Source organism: Haliotis cracherodii, unplaced genomic scaffold (assembly GCF_022045235.1).
Source record: "Haliotis cracherodii isolate W230 unplaced genomic scaffold, xgHalCrac1.p SCAF_16, whole genome shotgun sequence".
Lineage (NCBI taxonomy): Eukaryota > Metazoa > Mollusca > Gastropoda > Lepetellida > Haliotidae > Haliotis > Haliotis cracherodii.
The window spans coordinates 31,435,030-31,455,542 of NW_027266271.1; the positions used below are offsets into that span (position 1 = coordinate 31,435,030).

A 20,513-nucleotide genomic window follows, 5' to 3' on the forward strand; every position below is an offset into this window, starting at 1 on the left:
CGATAGGTGATGTGATTTTAAGTGGGGTTCAACCTCGCGTTCAAAATAATTGCACACATATCGCGATGATGTGCGAGGGTGGATCGGTGGATGGTTGCAGGTTCGAGAATATCGTCCTTATCGCAGTGGAGTACATCGGCCTCATCGCAGTGTAATCTCTTGAATAATAGCGGTAGCAAGAGCTAAGATCTGATTTTATTGAGACTGTATCACAGTGCCGAACATCGTCATTATCGCAGTGACGAACATGGTCCTTATCGCAGTGGAGGACATCGTCCTTATCACAGTGCCGAACATCGTCCTTATCGCAGTGACGAACATCGTCCTTATCGCAGTGGAGAACATCGTCCTTATCGCAGTGCCGAACCTCGTCCTTATCGCAGTGCCGAACCTCGTCCTTATCGCAGTGCCGAACCTCGTCCTTATCGCAGTGCCGAACATCATCCTTATCACAGTGGAGAACATCATCCTTATCGCAGTGGATAACATCGTCCTTATCGCAGTGGAGAACATCGTCCTTATCGCAGTGGAGGACATCATCCTTATCGCAGTGCCGAACATAATCCTTATCGCAGTGGAGGACATCATCCTTATCGCAGTGCCGAACATCATCCTTATCGCAGTGCCGAACATCATCCTTATCGCAGTGCCGAACATCGTCCTTATCGCAGTGCCGAACATCATCCTTATCGCAGTGCCGAACATCATCCTTATCACAGTGGAGAACATCATCCTTATCGCAGTGGATAACATCGTCCTTATCGCAGTGGAGAACATCGTCCTTATCGCAGTGGAGGACATCATCCTTATCGCAGTGCCGAACATCATCCTTATCGCAGTGCCGAACATCATCCTTATCGCAGTGCCGAACATCATCCTTATCGCAGTGGAGGACATCATCCTTATCGCAGTGGAGAACATCGTCCTTATCGCAGTGGATAACATCGTCCTTATCGCAGTGGAGAACATCGTCCTTATCGCAGTGGAGGACATCATCCTTATCGCAGTGCCGAACATCATCCTTATCGCAGTGGAGGACATCATCCTTATCGCAGTGCCGAACATCATCCTTATCGCAGTGCCGAACATCATCCTTATCGCAGTGCCGAACATCGTCCTTATCGCAGTGCCGAACATCATCCTTATCGCAGTGCCGAACATAATCCTTATCACAGTGGAGAACATCATCCTTATCGCAGTGGATAACATCGTCCTTATCGCAGTGGAGAACATCGTCCTTATCGCAGTGGAGGACATCATCCTTATCGCAGTGCCGAACATCATCCTTATCGCAGTGCCGAACATCATCCTTATCGCAGTGCCGAACATCATCCTTATCGCAGTGGAGGACATCATCCTTATCGCAGTGCCGAACCTCGTCCTTATCGCAGTGGAGGACATCATCCTTATCGCAGTGCCGAACATCATCCTTATCGCAGTGGAGGACATCATCCTTATCGCAGTGCCGTACATCATCCTTATCGCAGTGCCGAACATCATCCTTATCGCAGTGCCGAACATCGTCCTTATCGCAGTGCCGAACATCATCCTTATCGCAGTGCCGAACCTCGTCCTTATCGCAGTGGAGGACATCATCCTTATCGCAGTGCCGAACATCATCCTTATCGTAGTGGATAACATCGTCCTTATCGCAGTGGAGGACATCGTCCTTATCGCAGTGGAGGACATCATCCTTATCGCAGTGGATAACATCATCCTTATCGCAGTGGATAACATCGTCCTTATCGCAGTGCCGAACATCATCCTTATCGCAGTGCCGAACCTCGTCCTTATCGCAGTGGAGGACATCATCCTTATCGCAGTGCCGAACATCATCCTTCTCGCAGTGGATAACATCGTCCTTATCGCAGTGGAGAACATCGTCCTTATCGCAGTGGAGGACATCGTCCTTATCGCAGTGGAGAACATCATCCTTATCGCAGTGGAGGACATCATCCTTATCGCAGTGGAGAACATCGTCCTCATCGCAGTGGAGAACATCGTCCTTTATTATAAAACCGTTGATGACGGCACCACAGCCAGTTTGAGAAAGATGAACTAGCTTTAACAAACATGTCCACACATCACCCATCATTATAAATGCTTCAGATATGTGAATAATAAATTAAATGTTAACTAAATTGAGCACATGAAGACACATTGTATGTTACTTTCCTAACTAGAATCATCAGTATCAAATCCACTAGGTATTGTGAAAAAGGTCCTCAAGGACTAGCAGGAAGCTTCTAATGTTGCTTATGAGGACTAGACTAACATCCAGTCTCTGAAATGAACATATCGTACAGAAAAAACAGTTGTTCAGTTATCTTAATAAAAATATAATAAAAGGGAGCCCAGTGACTCTCTTCATTTTCCTGATACTGCAGTAATCTAGACTTGACCTACAATAATAGACTTGCATGGGCTGTATTTGATATATATTTGTATCAGGATCTGTAAGACAGACTAAATGAGGACATCAGCTCCATATTCTCCCGATCGCTGGCGACGTTAAGTCGTGTTGTTTCAATAATGTGTGTAATTTTGTATACAATCGCACGTTTGGTTACTCAACTGAAAGTCTCCAAGATAACGTGTACCTTGCGCACTTGCGCGGAATAAATAAATATACTAAATTTAATGAGCTCAAAGGTCTTGTACAGACGTCGGCGTGTAAGAGAGAGCAAACACAGTATAAAAGAAAAGTGGGACTGAGTTATTAGTTTCTAATCAATATAGTAGAGGTATGTGATTTTCAACCGTGCAACGCCAATGTATAAGGACAGATTAGAACAAAGTCACATTGATAGTTCTGTAAACTTCCATCCCTTTGAAAGAAGTTTCCTCATTTGCATGTTTATCAGATCGTGATACCAATTTTATTGGATCGGTTTATCGCATCGACAACATTATTCATTATATTATAATATCATGAAATAACCAATCCTAAATGATATTGTTTAATATCTACCTAACATCCTAGACATGTACATGTACAAACGAGTGGTGTAAGTGTTTATCTTGTTTGTAGTGAGTGTATTGTTCATAGAAGAAGCAAGCTCGTAGGTTCACACGGAAGTTTATCCAGCGTTTTTAAGTCGTTCACACTTCAATGAACCCATGGAAACTGACGTTCCATTCTTATGATTTCATACTTTGTAGTTTATTGGTATCGCCGAAGAATATCGTAACAATGTTTGCTTAAATTTGAAGTTCTCTGGTTTCGTGGCAGAACATTGCAACAATGTTATTTTGACGGTATTTTCCCGCTCTCTGTCACATACGTTTCCCCACTCATACTCAGTTACGCAACGAAAAAAAGTTCTATGAATATATACAACATGATCTGAAATTAAGTCAAAGTCAACATAATTTTATTCTCTGAACTCATTGACAAACGACATTTGGGATTAATGGAATATTAAAAATAGGTAACAGGAAAGTGAACATGAAGATGTTGAAAATGTTTATGGAACAGTTTTGGAAAATACCCCAGCGCATGAACTCTGATTTATGAATGTGTTGCTTGTGTTTGGAAAATCGCAAACCAATTCTGACGAAGTGGAATCGACTTGTGGGGATTGAACGGAGTGATCTGAAACTTGTGTGTTTTGTGTTAATTTCCAACGTCAGGGTGTGTTATATTTGGAGTTTGTGATTTGTCGCGTGTGCTGTAATACTTTACTTGGCTGGTGTTTCTTGTCACCTGAAATGGACCTACTGTATGACCTGATGCCATCTTCTTTTCTGTGCCCCGTCCTTCCTCATGTGCCGCCGCTTCTCGGCCTAGAATGCACGGAGAAGGTCGGCCAACTCAGCAACTGGAATAGTAATTCCGTCTACGGGTATTTTCTCGTCCCCGATGACCAATCGGTAAAACAGGTAGGCAAGCTTTTTTGTTTTTTTAAATTTAAGTTTCTTTCCTTACCTTTTTAAGTCTTATTTTTTTAAAAAAAGGATGATAAATGTTATTTGTCTTACCATAGAACATTTTCATTGAGCCTATTAATTTAGTGTTTTTTATTTTTAAATTTGCTGTGTCTTGGTTTCTCAAAATCTTGGAGTTTTTTCCCGATACGGTAGTGAATTGGGTTCTAGTTTGGGATTGATCAGGGGCAGTCGCTTTGATCTGTGTCGGCGGCCACATCTGAGCAGGGTAGATCTTAGTCAACACCATTGTTAAATTTCATTCGCATTGTCTTGGTGCTAGATTCCTGTCATTTCCGAAAACAAGGCATGAAAGTCAATATCGCTCAACAAATCAATTTCGATCACCTCAGTAATTTTACAGTATTCATTTTCTTCACTTGCGTTATTAGTATTGATAGAAAGCCATTCCATATCCAAATCACTGAAGGACAATTCATTTTTTTTCATGTAGCAGCTAGACAATACCAAACACCAGAACCAAAGCATTTATTTATTTTATGTCAGATGATATGTTACAAGACCGGGCAAAAATACTAGATTAATTATATTGTTGATAAATGCAGGTATTAAAAGGAAAAAGAAAATCGAGTTGATCCTAAACGCCGATGGAAATAACTGTTAGAAGCCAAAGTAGTGTAACTACTTGTGTGAAACCAAAGCCATGTTCATTTAACGATTCACACTACATCATAAGCATGTGTTTATTAATCACTATAAAAATGTGATACCAGGTGTTCACGAAAATGTCAGCGTATCCTGCTCCTTCGTTGGCACTCGTCAAAAATACATGCAAAGGCATGTTAGTTGTTCACCTGAAAAAGACGGGAATATATGGTTCAAGTCAAACTAGGGACATTATTTGATCACTAATGCGTCAAACGTCCTTCACATGTCTACCATCATACTTTTTGAAAGCTTTACTGATGCCTTGAATGTTGTAACCCTGTTTACACAACATGTGAGCTAGCGTTGTAAGACATCTTCAAAGACAGAGCATGCTCCGTTGTACCTCACAAGTTGAGAAATGTAGACACCAAAACCTGAAGCTGCTGGAATATTTGAAAGCTGAAGTCCTCCATTTATCATACAAGAGATCTCTGCTAAAACAGCTTTATCACGCTCCCAGTTAAATAAGCAGGGCTAGACGTGATAGCGAATCAGTGTTGATCTAATTCGTTTCCTGGTCATTACATGTGATTTGCCCCCTTTCAATGTGTAACCTGTGTATAGTTCATATGAGCCACCGCGAATTGTCTGTTGTCCGTTAAACATCTTGCTATATATAGCTGCTTGGATTTATGGTTTTCATCGAAATACATTATTTAGAATAATCATTCTTGTCGAATATAAATTTGAATATTATCATTTATCATGCATAAACGCTTTATAGTTTCAAAATGGGCTTTACGAGGAAGCATAATTTGGCGTATTACTTGAGGTTGGGGACGGTTGTTGTGCCCCCTCAACCGGTTGCGTACGGTTCTGCCACAAATTGGTCTCAAATCCAGGAATTGCCCAAGCTGTTAATATGGCAGTTTGGTAGATGCACCAACCGAATATGGGTGTCCTTTTGTCGTGACGCCATACGTGGACGACTGGTCATACATGCACTCAAGTCATGAGTGTTGCCTTGCTGGAGACGTCTTCAGAGATGAAATTGTGTTTCGATGAACAGTAAAATATCTGTCAATTCTCTTTTTTTAAACATATCCACGGCGCATAGATGTTAATTGTCAGTGGCATATATGAGCACCTGATAGCTAAAGGGTCATTGTACGCTGTTCACATTTAAAAAACACGTGTGCATGTAGAGTGCTCCCATTAAACAAGCTGACACCCAAATTCTACGCCGTGCACGAACATGCACGTGCAAACTTTGAATCACGACATTAAAGTCGAGGAGATGTCTTAATGAATATGTATTGTAAGATGCATTATTTCATATTAGACTATTTTTATTGAAACTGTACATGAAGCACAGTTTCTTTTACTTTCCTTTAGTATATTGGAGTATATAAAAATCCGGTTTAAACACTAGTCTGCGTCCTTTGTACGTAAACGACGTCATTGCACCACACCAAACACGTGACAATGCAGTTTCCCATTGACACACGATACAGTCGATGCGTTGACTCAGTTTATCTTTAACTATAATGTTATTACCTTCAGACAGACAAATACTCATAATAGAGTTTCTGGAACGTGGTTCGGTGGTCGTTAAGTACGGGTGGTGCAGCATTACACAGGGAGAAGTGTGTTTTGTTTGCCCTTCCTCCTAAACTACATTAACATGAACTCCGCGACAGGTGCTGGAGAGACATGTGAAATAATGTAATAAATTAAACATGAACACATAGTTATTCATTTACTGATGTATGAATATGAAAGGCATTAATGATACACAAATTAAAATACAGCAATATAAAACTGACAGCATTAATTCAACATTTAGTCCCTTTTCCTCAGGTGTGGCGATAACTTTGAAAGAGTTTTATCGGTTGTGCATATGATTTCCTCCTTCTGATCAGACAGGAAAGGATGTAAGTTGTCCCCTTGCATAAACGTTGTGATTTCCAAGGAAGAGTTAAATATTCATGCATTTGTATCACACAGTGTGGATGAATGGATATAATTTAAGGCTGCAATGACCTGAATTACTGTACAGAGCTTTCTGATAAAGCTTATTGATAAGAGAGTATACGAGGACATAATTCAAGGGGAGGAAGGGACAGGTCAGGCTCTTTGTATCACCATGGGTATCAGTGTCGGGAAATACAGAACAGCTATAGAGGTTATCACGCGAGTGTGTTTGGGGATGGTAAATATCCTGCATTAGGAATAAACATTGCATTTAGAGATCCTTTGGGAGCTAAATAAATAGTGTTTATTCCCATTACAGGATATTTACCATCCCCAAACACACAAGCGTAATAATGTCTTTATCATATAATGTCATTCTTTAATTCTGTGTTTGAAAATCGCTTTCCCTCTCTCACAAACATTACCTAAACATTGCGAGTTTTCCTTGAATGTGCGCTTGAATATTTATTACGTCACAGGGTAAGTGATGTGTCAGTCGGACAGTGACAGTAGCCAATATAGTTCCAACTGAAATCTGTTTCTTATACCGTGGCGAAGCAACATATACGCAAATCAACAATTGTTTTTACTTGCATTTTGCGGCAATCCATCGGTCTGTCCGCTAGAGTAACTGCTCTTTGTCAAAGGGAAGCTACTCTAACCCTAGTCTGTGAGACATCAAATGCCTCAGCGACATCACAGTTAGACACTGATTTTAAGTATATTAGACTGTTCTTTTCATAATGATAACAATTATCTCTGTAGTTTATCCAGATTCCCGATGGTTAATTCTGACTCGATTGCCGAATGACAAGGGCGACGCCAAGTTTATTTATAAACACTGAAAGTAGTCCCTACTTGACCTTTGATATATGCATCTCTATCCGCATATGACCCCCACGGATATCGTTTTTATCCGTTGGCTTTGTCCTGCCGAGAAGCCTACCCATCAATTATATGATAAAGCACATTATTCTGTCTGATAACTGGTTTGTGTAAATACATATCATGAAACATTGAATAATCGTACGGCAGTGATTCACATATACACCTACTGCGTCTCGAAATTAGAGGTGCAAAACGTTGTCAATTCAAATTTTCCAAAGCATGTCTTGAGACTACAAGTATTTCATTGGAAAAGGAAAAGATATCTTTGTAGGGTTATCTGATATCGCTACATGCCCTGTATTCATGCTAAACAATAGGGTATGGGTGTGCAAGAAAATAAATAAAATAAGCATTATACAATTTCTGAAGATTTAACGCAATAGCAATGTCTCGTTTATGCCATACATTCATATAAGTCGGCCACAAATACACATGTAGTTGCAACTCTGCTTCTGTATGACCACATTAAGGCTTGATGAATACAAATTAACTTGTATTGAAGCCTTAAAGATACACATGCATCCGTTACATGTTAATCATATACATCTGCAAACAGACACGTTATAAATCAGCTTTGGAAATAGCTGGTTTCCCAACAGACGCGCTGTATTGGTGCCTTTGCATGTGTTTGCGATTGGGCAAGATACGCTCGTTCTTTCGCGAACACCTGGCATGGTTACTAATTGATAGAGGTTTACATGCTTATGATATATTAGGAACAGATTTCTTATGATTAAGAAGCGGTTTTTGAATTTCGTCGTATCCTAATTGCAAAGAACGATGATCATGGTGACAGTCACTGGATTGTCTGGTTCAGACTCCATGTGATACAAACCGCAGTCATTTAGCTGGAATATTGCTGAGTGACCAAATACACACTTGGGTCAGGGAGCCTGAGACACGGGTTCCATCCCCACATGGGTGCAATGTGTGAAGCCCATTTCTGGTGGTCCCCCCGTTTCCGGTGAATGAAATGTTCGCACATTAATGTGGCCTGCAGGTTATACAATGAGTGTGGGTACATCATCCTGACTTGGTCTGCAGTTGCAGTGTATGGTTATATTGTGCATTAATATGCGTCACAGTGAAATTGACCAATCAGGGAGCAGAACTACTGACCCCATATGAGCCCGTATACCGTCGACCTGTGAAGATTCCTAGGTAGAATAGGTCTTCAGCAACCCATGTTTGCCGTAAAAGGTGACTATGCTTGTCGTAAAAGCCGACTAACGGGATCGGATGGTCAGGCTCGCTGATTTGGTTGATGCATGTCATCGATCCCAATTGCGTGGATCGATGCTCATGATATTAATCACTGGATTGTCTGGTCCAGACTCGATTATCTACAGACCGCCGTCATAAAACTGGAATATTGCAGAGTGCGGCGTTAAACAACAAACCAACCAACCAACCGTATACCTTCAGTAAAAATTCAAGATGGTTGATATTGACCTCAGCCGTATACCGTCAGTAACAGCCATCTTGGATTTTTCAACACCCACCTCACCTGTTTCACATGATAATTCTAGTACAGAAAGTCGTTATTCGACAATGTTTTGTGTTTTTTTATCATTACTTGTGATCTGCAAGGACGTTCATGTTGTTTGGATCAATTTCCTGACTTTAATAAGATTATATAAAGTTAACATTATCAACAAGGTTTCGCCTCTGAGGTTTCGCCTCGGAGAGTAGTCTCCCTTTGACCCTCAATGTCTTAGGTTGTAAGTGTAATGTTTTGAGTTTTAAGTTTTGACATGATATGTGCGACAAAGATACCAAATAGTGTAAACTTTTCGGCATAATAAATTCGTCATGGTGTCTTTAGTTGCCGTATACGGTGTCATATTAGGTTAGCAGAAAAATATTGGGCGAGCCATCAGCCGGTGTCATATTAGGTTAGCAGAAAAATATGTCGACACATACTATTAGTTATGGTAACCATAACTAATAGTATGTGTCGACTTATTTCAATGTCGTCCTCCGTGTTCAAAACACGCAAAGCTGTTGTCTACCTGGATGGGTCACAGTGAGTTTCTCCACGTGGTGCGTTTCCTGGTTGCAACACTCCACGTGATGTTCTTGATGTGTAATCACGTGCTCACTTACTTTACATGGTTATCGACTTCGAATAACATTGTTGACACCCACGTGCTATCCACTAAGTATTTGACTAACTTTAGCTAAATGTATACACAATACCAATCATGAAGTATGACACAGTTGCACAGTTTATTAAATAAGTATGACAGTAAGGGAATAATACAACAGTGATGAGAATACAGAAACATGCTTAAATTGGCAGCATCCAGTTGTAATACATAATTGATAATAGAAAGTGAATGAAACAAAACAAAGACTCGGACTTACAAATGCCATGCCAACGGCGTAGTTGAGGATTTTGAACGACAACGCGTTTAAATCACAGTAACTTTATATTATCTTTATGAAGATTCCTTCAACTGAGACTGTACTAGATGTTGATACCAGAACGGTATTTACCATAGTACGAGATGAAGTTCCCCAGTGTTTAGACGATAATCACAAATTATTTCTGATCATGTATTTAAAATCCTTCTTTTCGCATATGTATAGGGGTGTTGTGGCAGCCCTGTACTGAATCCATTGATTCGTCAAGTCGCAAACCCAGGTTTAATTTAACAAATGGATACGTTAGTGCCATACAATGAGTGATTATCAACCTATGAGTGACAACGGGACATTACACGAGAACTTATTCCTTAACACGCATGATATACTGGTATAATTTTATGTCATTCAGTCGGGGCTACTTGTGTGAGTCAAACCGGCAATCCTCACATTATGGTGACAGAATTAAGAAATTGGCAGCGTGCGTTGTATCCGTCACTTGACCGTCTATTTAACGTGAAGCTAAAGCTGACAAAAGTAACTGAAACGGACATAAACGATAATAAAATAATTGTCAATATTATTTTCCACCCACTTCAGCCGGAAGTAGAATGATAATGTCAAACTTGGCTTGTTTACACATACTACTGACCTTCTGGACCAGCATGAAATCATTAACCGTATTTATGTTAACATGGTTAGAAAGGTGCATGTGTATCATCATGACACCTACACACGATCATTCTACACTTCGGGGTGATATGGAGGAGATTTGTATCGGTCAATACACATACGGTTTGAACATAAGAAACCATGACAACGAGACAGGAAGTGGGGAACAAGTCATTCTAACAAGTAATGGGACATCTGCCCGATTTATATACTGCACAATTACAAAAACACAATTCTAGAAACAGTATCATAAAATTAAGGAATTAAAGAAAAACATATCGAATATGTTCAGCGGTTCCATTCATCAGATGTTGGCGTAAGTTCCGACAGTCTCCAGGAACTGTCGAGAAAACTCCAGACAGAAACGGACGTCATCCTGAAAAGACAACACTGACATGAGCTGGTTCCACTGTGGATTACAACACTAGGCTAGCCTAAACAAATCAGGTCGAAAGCATGTTCTGCCACAAATAATAGTCAGATGATGTCAGAGCCGTTCCACCATTCGACTGACATCCATCACAGAGATAGTCTCGGCCAGAATTGAGATAAGTTGAACTAGATTCACTAGTTTCACCAGTTTACGTGACTATCGCATTTCTACACAGCTTTCATGTCATCCTGTCCTGACCTTTTTATAAATGTTCCTCGATATCAAAATAAAAAGTTAATTTCTATCAACCAAGATTATTCATATTGCAATTTTGTTTTAAAAATTCTCGTTTCATTAACTGCCTGTATATGAGGAGAGATCTTTTACAGAATTACTTTTCTCATAACATCAACTTGTGACACAGTTCTCATTTTTGTGTAGTTTTGTAAAAAATGCTTTTCATTCTATAGTTCATGCCACAACCATTGCGACCTACCATTGTAAAGGGTGCACCTCCATGACGAGCACACAGTCTCCCCATATCAGTGATGAGGTCAACAGTTCCGTCGTCCTTCAGTCTGCTGGCGATGTTCACAAGCAGCACCAGGAGCAAGGATTCTGTTGCAGTCCTGGGGACATCACAGAGATATGATAACATTAGCTGGAGCCAATATTAGTGGTGGAGTACAGGCATATTACAACAATGATTAGCTGGACGCAGAATTCGTACCAGAACACAGAGACATTAGCTTGGACCGACATCAGAGCTGACATGGAAGACACCAGTGTGTGTGTGATGAGATCATGGGAAAAGTGTGGAGAACGAAACCTACATACCTGGACACAATCATACTAGAGCCTCGTTCTGGATCCTGTGTCCATGTGAGCAAGTTGTCTATCAGCTCAGCGACACCTGGATCACGAACACTCCCAGTCAGGTGGTAGTTGTGGATCGTGGTGGTGTTGGTGGCATCATCCTGTGCCATAGGAAGATCAGTGATTATGTCACCAAACTTCACACATGAATCAGTCCTCAAGTTATTTCAACGTAACCGATTGAAAATAATACGTTAATTGACTATATTGGATATTTTATCGACAGAACCTTCAGGACATAGTGAGTGAATGCTATATTCCAGCGGTGATCCAGTAACATGTAGCTAGCCGAGTCTGACTCAGACAACCCAGTAGTTGATATAATGAGCCACGTCCCATGCTGTCGGGTATGATGATACACAATCAATCAAGTCAGCGAGTCTCATCATCCGATCGATTTTAGTCGCCGCTTACCACAAACTTCCCACAGGGTCTATAGGTAGAAGACAGGGTGAGTGGTGTGTGTTTACTGGCTGTTTAGGATAAATCAGTTTATTGAGATATTGTTGCAAGCAAAGTCTTATATGTTTGCCATGTAAACAACAAACATGGTATAGTACTGAATCAACAATCGTCGAGATGAATTTCCCACACACAATAAGATATTTCTTCTCGTGGCGCAACATGAATAAACTGGTTTCTTAATATTACCCTGGCCCCTGTGTGTATTTTTAAATGTACTGGTACTTAGGCAATCTAGAAACAATATATTCCTGATATACTAGGCTTGTCCTCAGTTGGAGGAGGGCTGTTCCGTCCTGACAGGATGAACAAGATTCAGTATCCCGGTGAGAACATGGACAAATCAGAATATATCGACTTGAAATGTGGTTACCGCATAAGAGAAGGGATGAAATTAGGTTCATTGTACTATATATATAGCAGTGTTCATGTGAGAGTGAGTGTCTGCTTGTCTGGACTAGAACCGGTTTAATGGTTCTAGCCAACTGACACAGTCTACTGACTTCGAGTTGACAAGTCTTTATGTACGTCCATAATGCAGAGCGTACATGGTAACAAGTATCATCTTTCAACATCATTATTATGACGCGGCCCGGGATCGAACCATAGCCCTTTCACTTTCCGGGCAGACGCCCTATCCACTCTATACATAATACCACTTACCTTTAATCCAAGATCAATAGTGGTGACTGAGATTCCATCTGACAGCACGGTCCTACTGCGCATGCTGGCTGTGAACCTGGATGTTTTAACGTCCTTGTCTGATGACGGGAGGTGCGCCTATTAAGATAAATACCTCATGTTTCAAGCAAGGAAGTTTTAGGAACACAAACTTCGACAATATTGGTACTGTTGTGACTCAAATGATTTATGCAGAAAGAAGATGCATACGTTTGTAAAGCAAATGTTTTGTAAATTGTCGTCGCTAACCTGATTCTCTTGACCCCACGTGATGAGTGTGCGAGAATCAGTGTTATACACCGCGTTCCAAATATCTTCTTTGTTGGGACATGAACTCATGATGTAGAAACCATTGTTCGATGTATAAGACTGAAAAAACAGGAGATTAGGCTGCAAGCTGCCATGGGATTCAACTGAACACGAACGCAGAAAACATGAGTCGTTTATTGTTTGACATAGTTCTTGCTCGTTTTGTCATATTGTGTTAAATTGATGTTAAATTTGTATGCATGCACCCTATGGAATTGGATGCATGGGCTTTGGTACTTACAGGCACTGTTGCGATGGAGTTCCGCTCACTGTCCACTAGATAACACATAAGTCAAAGTGCATTCATCAGATACACTGAAGACCCGATTATAGAAGTAATGTTTGTGACAAACTAGTTTCGCATCTTTTGAACTGATTACTTATTTTAGAGGACAGACATGTCCCATTCACGAGTTACATTGTACTGCATTTCATATGACACATGCCTATGTAACGATTCAGCGATCAATGTTTTGCGATATTCAATGGGATCGTTGAGTGAGGTCATCTCAAGAGAGTTTCTGTCACGTGAGCAAACGTAACAATGTAGGCCGGCGCGTAGGAATACTTGTAGAGAGAAACATATGTCCGTCTTCTTCAAACCATTGATCAAACTGATCTAATCGTTCAGAGTGTATCATCAGCAGGAAGGGACTGAACAGATAAGAAAGTTGGAAGAACACGGAGAAGGTAAGATAACTGCCAAATACACAATGTCAAGACTTGATGTCTTTAATAAGGTCAAATGGTCTCTTTAAACCAGTCTTGGCGATGCTGACCTTTGTCCAAGTTGCCTTGAACTTTGGCTAGTTTCTATTCATTTAGCAGGGTACGAATGATTCATTCGATTATTTCGCTGACAACTACTAAAAAAAAAGTGTTTGTATAAAGGCTTGTGTTATGTGATATGCGTCTGCATTGTTTCGTCCCAAAGTGAGGTCGACCTTTGCAGCACCTACTGACAGCAGTATTTCATGCTGGTGCTGCCATATATACTCAAATTATTTTCTCGTTTAATATTGATGGATAATAAATAAGTCAAAAACAGCATGCAACTAATTGAGGTCACATCAACATCACATCGATTATCTTCATAACTGTGGGACAATACATTGAAGACACCCTCAGACCCCTCAACACCAGACCCAAAGAACATCAGACCTCTGCCAACAAACTAATCCTGAAATCCGCTATTTCCGAATACAACCTCAACAGCCAAGGCCATAACATCATGCGGGAAGCCACCAAAGTCCTGTCTACCGTGAAAAACCGCTGACGACAAATTTAACTACAAGAAGCGATTAAATCAGGATACACCAGCCATCCATGAACCGTGACCAGGGAACCTATTTTTATTGCTTTGACCATTGTCGGCGCTAATTATCTAGTTGGCTTCAATTTGTCCATTGTCATTTCCATTCTATTACCCATCAGTGCTAATTACCCCCAAGGCCTTCCATTTGCGTTGTGTTCCTCATAATAAAGAAGTTGACATCCATAAATAATATTCCTTATATATACATGCAATATTCTATTCTACTTACTGGGTGGGCGAGCTTGTAGCGCCTACAACAAATTCAAATTTCAAATGACGCATGATAATTGACAATAGTATGGATTGCAATCTAGTCACTCTTAAACGAGTTGTTGATGTTTGGAGGAAACGTCGCACAGGTATCAGTAAATTAATCTATTTTAAGAATTTTCATCTATTTTGCAAAACCACAACGTTACATATGTACCTACCTCAAGATGCTGTTGTACGGTCTTGTTTCCCATGGTTATGTTAGTCAAGTCATCAAGGTTCAACCTTTTGAGGAAGTTTGAATCCAAAGACGTGTCCCCCTGTGACGACCACATCGCCACCGCTTGGTAGATGAACAGATACTGCTCCTACAGATATCAGAGAGTGATAGGGTTAACAAAATCAGCAGCAGCAACGAATGATTTCCCAATCTTGATTCAATTTAATGACTTCTCTCCATGACGTTTGCCCCTGTGGAGAACTGGGTTAGAACAGGTGCACAACACTACTGGTTGTATGAGACGCGACTAAATTGGACTGATTGGCCCTCCCCGGACGGCGTGGGACATTGATCATAGAACACTGGTTTGCCTGGCCGAAACTCTATTATGAACAGGCTACTATGACAAGCTGTTTTATGGCTGCGGAATTACACGACAGATGCGCCTACCTTTGTCTGGATCATGTTCGTCCTCTGTCTCCTCATGTTAGAGACGATGCTGACAACGTCAACCACGCCCTCCATCTTGGCCTGCTCCATCAGATTGTCGACAGCTATGTAGGTCCCTGTACTGCCTATACCGGCACTGGAGTTGTTGTTAAAACAGAAAGATGTTGAAATAATTATCAGCTTGAACAAACCAATGTACTTCAATACCTTCATTACAAGATACTCCTTTAACACAACGGCCTGTCGTGTTCTCATTTTCATAGATTACATATATTTTGTTTCACTTCTGTTCTTTCTGACCGTTGTGCATACACATGTCTCTGTTCTCGTGTTGAGATAGGTTTACCCAGATACACTGTCTGACAATTATACTCAACTGTTGGTAATCACCGAATAGTGACATGCGTAATTCTTTGGTTTATGGAATGGGTGAACTGATTACTATTACTGATTACATGATCCTGACACCAAAGCGGTATAAATAATCGTGTCTTGATCGGCAGTTGTTAGGATGGGCGGAGCTTAGGTTGCAACTGAACGATGTCACTCATTTCGTATTGATCTTTTAGTTAAAGGTTAATAAATAAGCAGTATGTGAATTTATTATCGTTATTTTATTTAGAAGCCTTCAATGAAAAAACCCCGGTGCACAACCTGGGTTTTATGTTTATACCTCCAAATACACAATAAATCTTGGAATCTGGTGGAACACATACTATACTGTTTACATTATCTGTTCTGGGAACATTGTAATGCACAAAATAGTTAGTTGAAGTATATTCTCTGGTCCCTCTTAAGTATTCAACTTGTTTAATATAGCTATATTTAAACTCGACATCATTTAACCAATCTGTCAAAATATATGAAGGGGTTTGCTGTGCATTCCTTTTTTTCGCTTGGGATATTGTTAAGTCCTGCATCAAATAACACTATACTTCAGAAGCATATCTGGACATCCCTCAACCAGATAACAACTATGTTCTTACTTTCTAGAAAACAGATAAAAGGAGTATTTCCCTTCATTTCTAACATGCAGGGACATTCCATTGATTACATTGATAATCGTGCGTAACACAACGAGGTTATGCATGCATGGTCCAGTTTAAAAAAAACGGTTGCGGCGCTACTCCCATTAACCTTTGTCACAAGCAATATGTGACCCATTTATTTTCACTCTCTGTGTAAATGTATTGCGGTATATTTGGTGATTTGATTCTTAATCTATATATGATTATCAGGTTCATATCGACTGCAGGCTGGCGAGCGCGCTCAACACAAAAACACAACAGCACACGCCATTCACGACAAACAAATATTACGCTCCATTCCTACCTGCAGTGAACTATGATTGGCTGTGGTTGCTCCACTGATGTGACCTTCACCTTGCTAATAAACTCCACTAAAGCAGAAGTGTCTGGGACGCCATGATCCGGCCAGCTGGTGAAGTGGAGGTGCTCGAGACACAGCTTCTTGGCAGCCTAAATACAGAGTGGAATTGTTAGTAGAATAATGTATAAGTCAGTGTTTATCATATTTCACTTATGGTTATTTGGCAATTCAAACGTTTAATGAAACAAAGTTATATTATACCTGATTATGTTGGACGGAAAGCTTAGTGACCGTGTAGTTTGCGAAGCGTGTCTGTGTATCCATGGTTACAGATATGACCCCGTACATCTCTGTACCTTTCTCCGGCCAATAACGAAGGCACTTCATCTGTGTTTAAATGTATTTACTTCGATCAAACAGATTACGAATATTCCCCAACACAAACGTTATAAATATAAAACGTCAAGGACAAAGAATAACCAGTCTCCAATATCTACCGAAACAAATTCCACTGGGCGTAATAGGCAAAACAGCTGTATGAGGGCTTGCGTTGTCTTGCTGAAAAAGCGTCCATGGGTGTCGATGGAGAAAAGGCAGTATCACAGGCCGCAAAACCTCATCAACGTAACGGCGTGCAGTGAGATTTCCGTCGATAATTACCAGATCTGTCTTCTGGTCCCCTCTGATGCCACTCAAGACCATGACTTTACCACCTCCATAAGGCTCCACTTCTTGGACGCAATAACGTGGCGTCCGTTCACCACGTCGTCTGTAGATTCGAACCCGCCCATCAGACTTGAAGAGCTGGCACCTACTCTCGTTGCTGAAGAGCACTCTTCACCAATTTCTGTGCTGTCACTGCTGTACAGTCCTCTCCCATCTCAGTCTGTGACGTCGGTGTAGAAACGTTAACGACATGCCTTTGAAAGGTCGACAGGCACGGAGACCATACAGGCGGAGTCGTCTAGCAACGGTCCTGACTGGATGTCCAAGGCTGTTTGCGGATGATGATGTCAAAGTTGGGAATCTGAACCTCAGGTGAAACACCCGTAAATACCGGTCTTCCACTCCTCGGCCTGTCTGCAGTTCTGCCAGTTTGCCTGTGACGTGTGACAAGTCTGGCGATAGTGCACTTGAAGCAGCCCATGATCCTGGCAACCTGCTCCTGCGATACTCCCATTTGCAACATACCGATGTCTCTCTCCCTCTGCTCTGCGGTTAGTCGAGACATGTTCGTTGTTTTAAACAGTTTCATGTGATGACAGAGTACAATCTTGCTCATTTATATACCAGAATTTCATACGTGTAACTTTGCATTTTTTAGTGCTTATAAACTTTTCTCGAAAATCACGTGAAGCACTTGCACATGTTCACAGAGAATAGGTAAGTTGCATTCCAGCTATGTGTTCCCAACTGTTTTCGTGCTGTTTGGCAAATTTGTTAAAAAAAGATGACCAATATTTATTTGGTGGCGTTTCGTTTGCCCCTCAATTTATTTGGATCACTGAAAATCAGTGATGATACCATGTGTTAGCGAAAAGTAACGTTTGCATGCAACCACATTTAATGTAGAATATGTAGTATCGATTGTTTCCATTTGTCTTGGGTACAGCAACTTCCCCTTTACAGTTGTATTGCATCATATTTACATATCAAGATAAGTTAAAATTCATTGCTCAGATGCAATGTTACACTCGGGTATCCGATATTGCATTGTCATATGATGTGTTTGAGTGAGTGAGTGTGCTTTTGACACTATTTCAGTTATTTTCAGGAAAGCCCGACGTGATGCAAATACAGACGTATACTATTTTGGTGAAACGCTCGAGAATGGGTCTGTTGCACAACCATGTATCGAAGTCGGTGTAACAGAAAATACATGTGACAGCCACACCAATATAGCATCATCACCTTGCCTGCCTCGGTGAAACCAGTTACCATGACAACGATTCTGCATTCTTCCTGCCAGATCATCCCCCAGAAGTTATCCACAACCTCAAGTCTGTAGGGCCCTGTGAACGACATTAGCTCTTTCAGTACTTTGATATACGCAGCGCACAAAGTGCCCTCATTCACGCAGCATCAAAAAATATTAAATAAAAGTGATAAAACGATTTCCATAATCAAATAAACTTCTGCCAAAAGAGGAGTCTGTAGCATGATTACGACTATGTCATAATCATGAGATTCATGAATCACTATCAATTAGTGGTACCAGGTGTTCGTGAGGTGAGCGTGTCTTGACCCATCGGTGGAAAAACAACCATTGATGTACCAAAAAATCATACCTTGTGCTGCGATGTAGCGCTTTTCGATGTTGTATCCCTACAACATATATTTAGTGGTGAGGGTTGAAACCAAACCAAAATCACACTGCACATATATTATCATTTATATCAAATAGTGACACGATACGGAGGGCGATGATCATGATAACACAGTAAACCATCATAAACCACACTGAGTGTATATTGTAATTGATAATAAAACGATACGATAGGTTACACATGTTTGGTCATACTGTAGCACTTAACGCTCACGTCCACATAGCTGGCGTTGATGTAGTCTCCTCCACCGCCGCTGTTGTCGTCATGCAGCACCACACGGTTGTAGTCGTCTATACAAAGACAGGACACCAGATCAGGGGCGAAACATTTTAAAAATGTGATAAATTTTACCCTGTTCTCGTGTTGTTTGTCTCATGCATTATAGTCATAGTATAAACGAATTATGCTTTGCAAGCGTGGACATGTATCTTCCCACTTGAATTATCAACTATGCACTTACACCGAATATGTGTTTTAGTTCAATACACTCTAACATCTATGTCTACGGACATGCACAAAAAGGTTTGATTTTCTGCTGTTGTGATACTTGTGCACACAGAAGCTGACGAACTATTTCAGCTAACCAGGAGATATTAATGATGCATGTATACGCCATTGTTTGTATACTCAGAGTTCGAAGGAACTTTTTTATTTTATTTTTGGATGTAAAATACTTAAGGTTTAATATTGCTGACATATCACTAATATGCATGAAGAAGCAGACAAACTCACCTAACCAGGAGACCTTAGTGATGGTTGCATTTGTCATTTGTATGTATTTGTAAATACAAAGGTTTTGTTTGTTTTAGTTTTAGTTGTTTACTACATAAACTTGATATAAACAATGTAATCGGTAGATTACTTATTACTGTGCTAACTTACACGGGTAGTAGCCTTTAAATCTGTTCTTCCCTTTGTTTTCCGACAGCTGAGATTCTTGGTGGGTGTGCATGAAACCACCCGGCAACCCCTGAAAGTAACAAAAGACACCAGTAGCCGATCAGTGCCTGACGCTCATGTCGCCTTTACAACTTTCAGCAAAACAGCCGAATTGACCTGAACATGGTATCTCCTCATGTCATTATGAAAAAGACATAACAGACCTGAAATTCCTCCTGAGTTTCCTTCGGTCGTTCCACCATTCGCCGAACTTTGGCCTCCAACTCCGACACTGGTGTCGCTCTACCCATCCCCACTTCCCCAAAGTTGTAGTAGTTCCTGTCCTGAAGATCCACAGCAGCACCTGGTCCAAGGACAGGCGGATCATAGTCCTCCTCAACCTCAATGATGTCATGTTGCAGTGGCTGGCTAATTTCACCCCTTTCCTCATCTTTAACTTCTCCTTTTGCGTTGTCTCTCACTTTGTTCTTACCTGAGAACACATGACACACATACAAGTTCGACCTCTTTCGGGAATGTATTAGTTCCTGACTCTTCTGCTTTACTGGTATTTATGAGCAAGGACTAGATTCGTACCATTGAACAAAGGCGAGACGACTTCATAAAACTGTGTCATATAGCTGT

The 20,513-nt window shown here is 40.8% G+C and overlaps 1 protein-coding gene across 1 annotated transcript; it reads right to left on the bottom strand.

Annotated features, from left to right (window-relative positions):
- Nucleotides 1-10,680: 10,680 nt before the first annotated feature.
- Nucleotides 10,681-20,254, bottom strand: LOC139464070 (receptor-type tyrosine-protein phosphatase epsilon-like). The gene is made up of 16 exons (XM_071245625.1): nucleotides 20,093-20,254; nucleotides 19,872-19,959; nucleotides 19,203-19,279; nucleotides 18,951-18,987; nucleotides 18,574-18,674; nucleotides 16,924-17,049; nucleotides 16,666-16,811; nucleotides 15,334-15,469; nucleotides 14,885-15,031; nucleotides 14,683-14,704; nucleotides 13,380-13,414; nucleotides 13,079-13,198; nucleotides 12,812-12,928; nucleotides 11,648-11,787; nucleotides 11,307-11,439; nucleotides 10,681-10,813 (listed from the first exon to the last, which is right to left on the bottom strand). Exons 1-16 carry the CDS (start codon nucleotides 20,177-20,179, stop codon nucleotides 10,742-10,744), a joined length of 1,584 nt encoding a protein of 527 aa, XP_071101726.1. The 5' UTR covers nucleotides 20,180-20,254; the 3' UTR covers nucleotides 10,681-10,741.
- Nucleotides 20,255-20,513: the final 259 nt, after the last annotated feature.

What these genes read in the sequence shown, in the direction of transcription:
- LOC139464070 (XM_071245625.1), bottom strand. Translation starts at nt 20,179, where the DNA reads ATGGGTAGAGCGACACCAGTGTCGGAGTTGGAGGCCAAAGTTCGGCGA. An exon ending in GCTACAAGCTCGCCCACCCA is followed by an intron (nt 13,415 to 14,682) that starts GTAAGTAGAATA and finishes TGTGTTATCTAG; the next exon opens with TGGACAGTGAGCGGAACTCC. An exon ending in ACTCCATCGCAACAGTGCCT is followed by an intron (nt 13,199 to 13,379) that starts GTAAGTACCAAA and finishes CTGTTTTTTCAG; the next exon opens with TCTTATACATCGAACAATGG.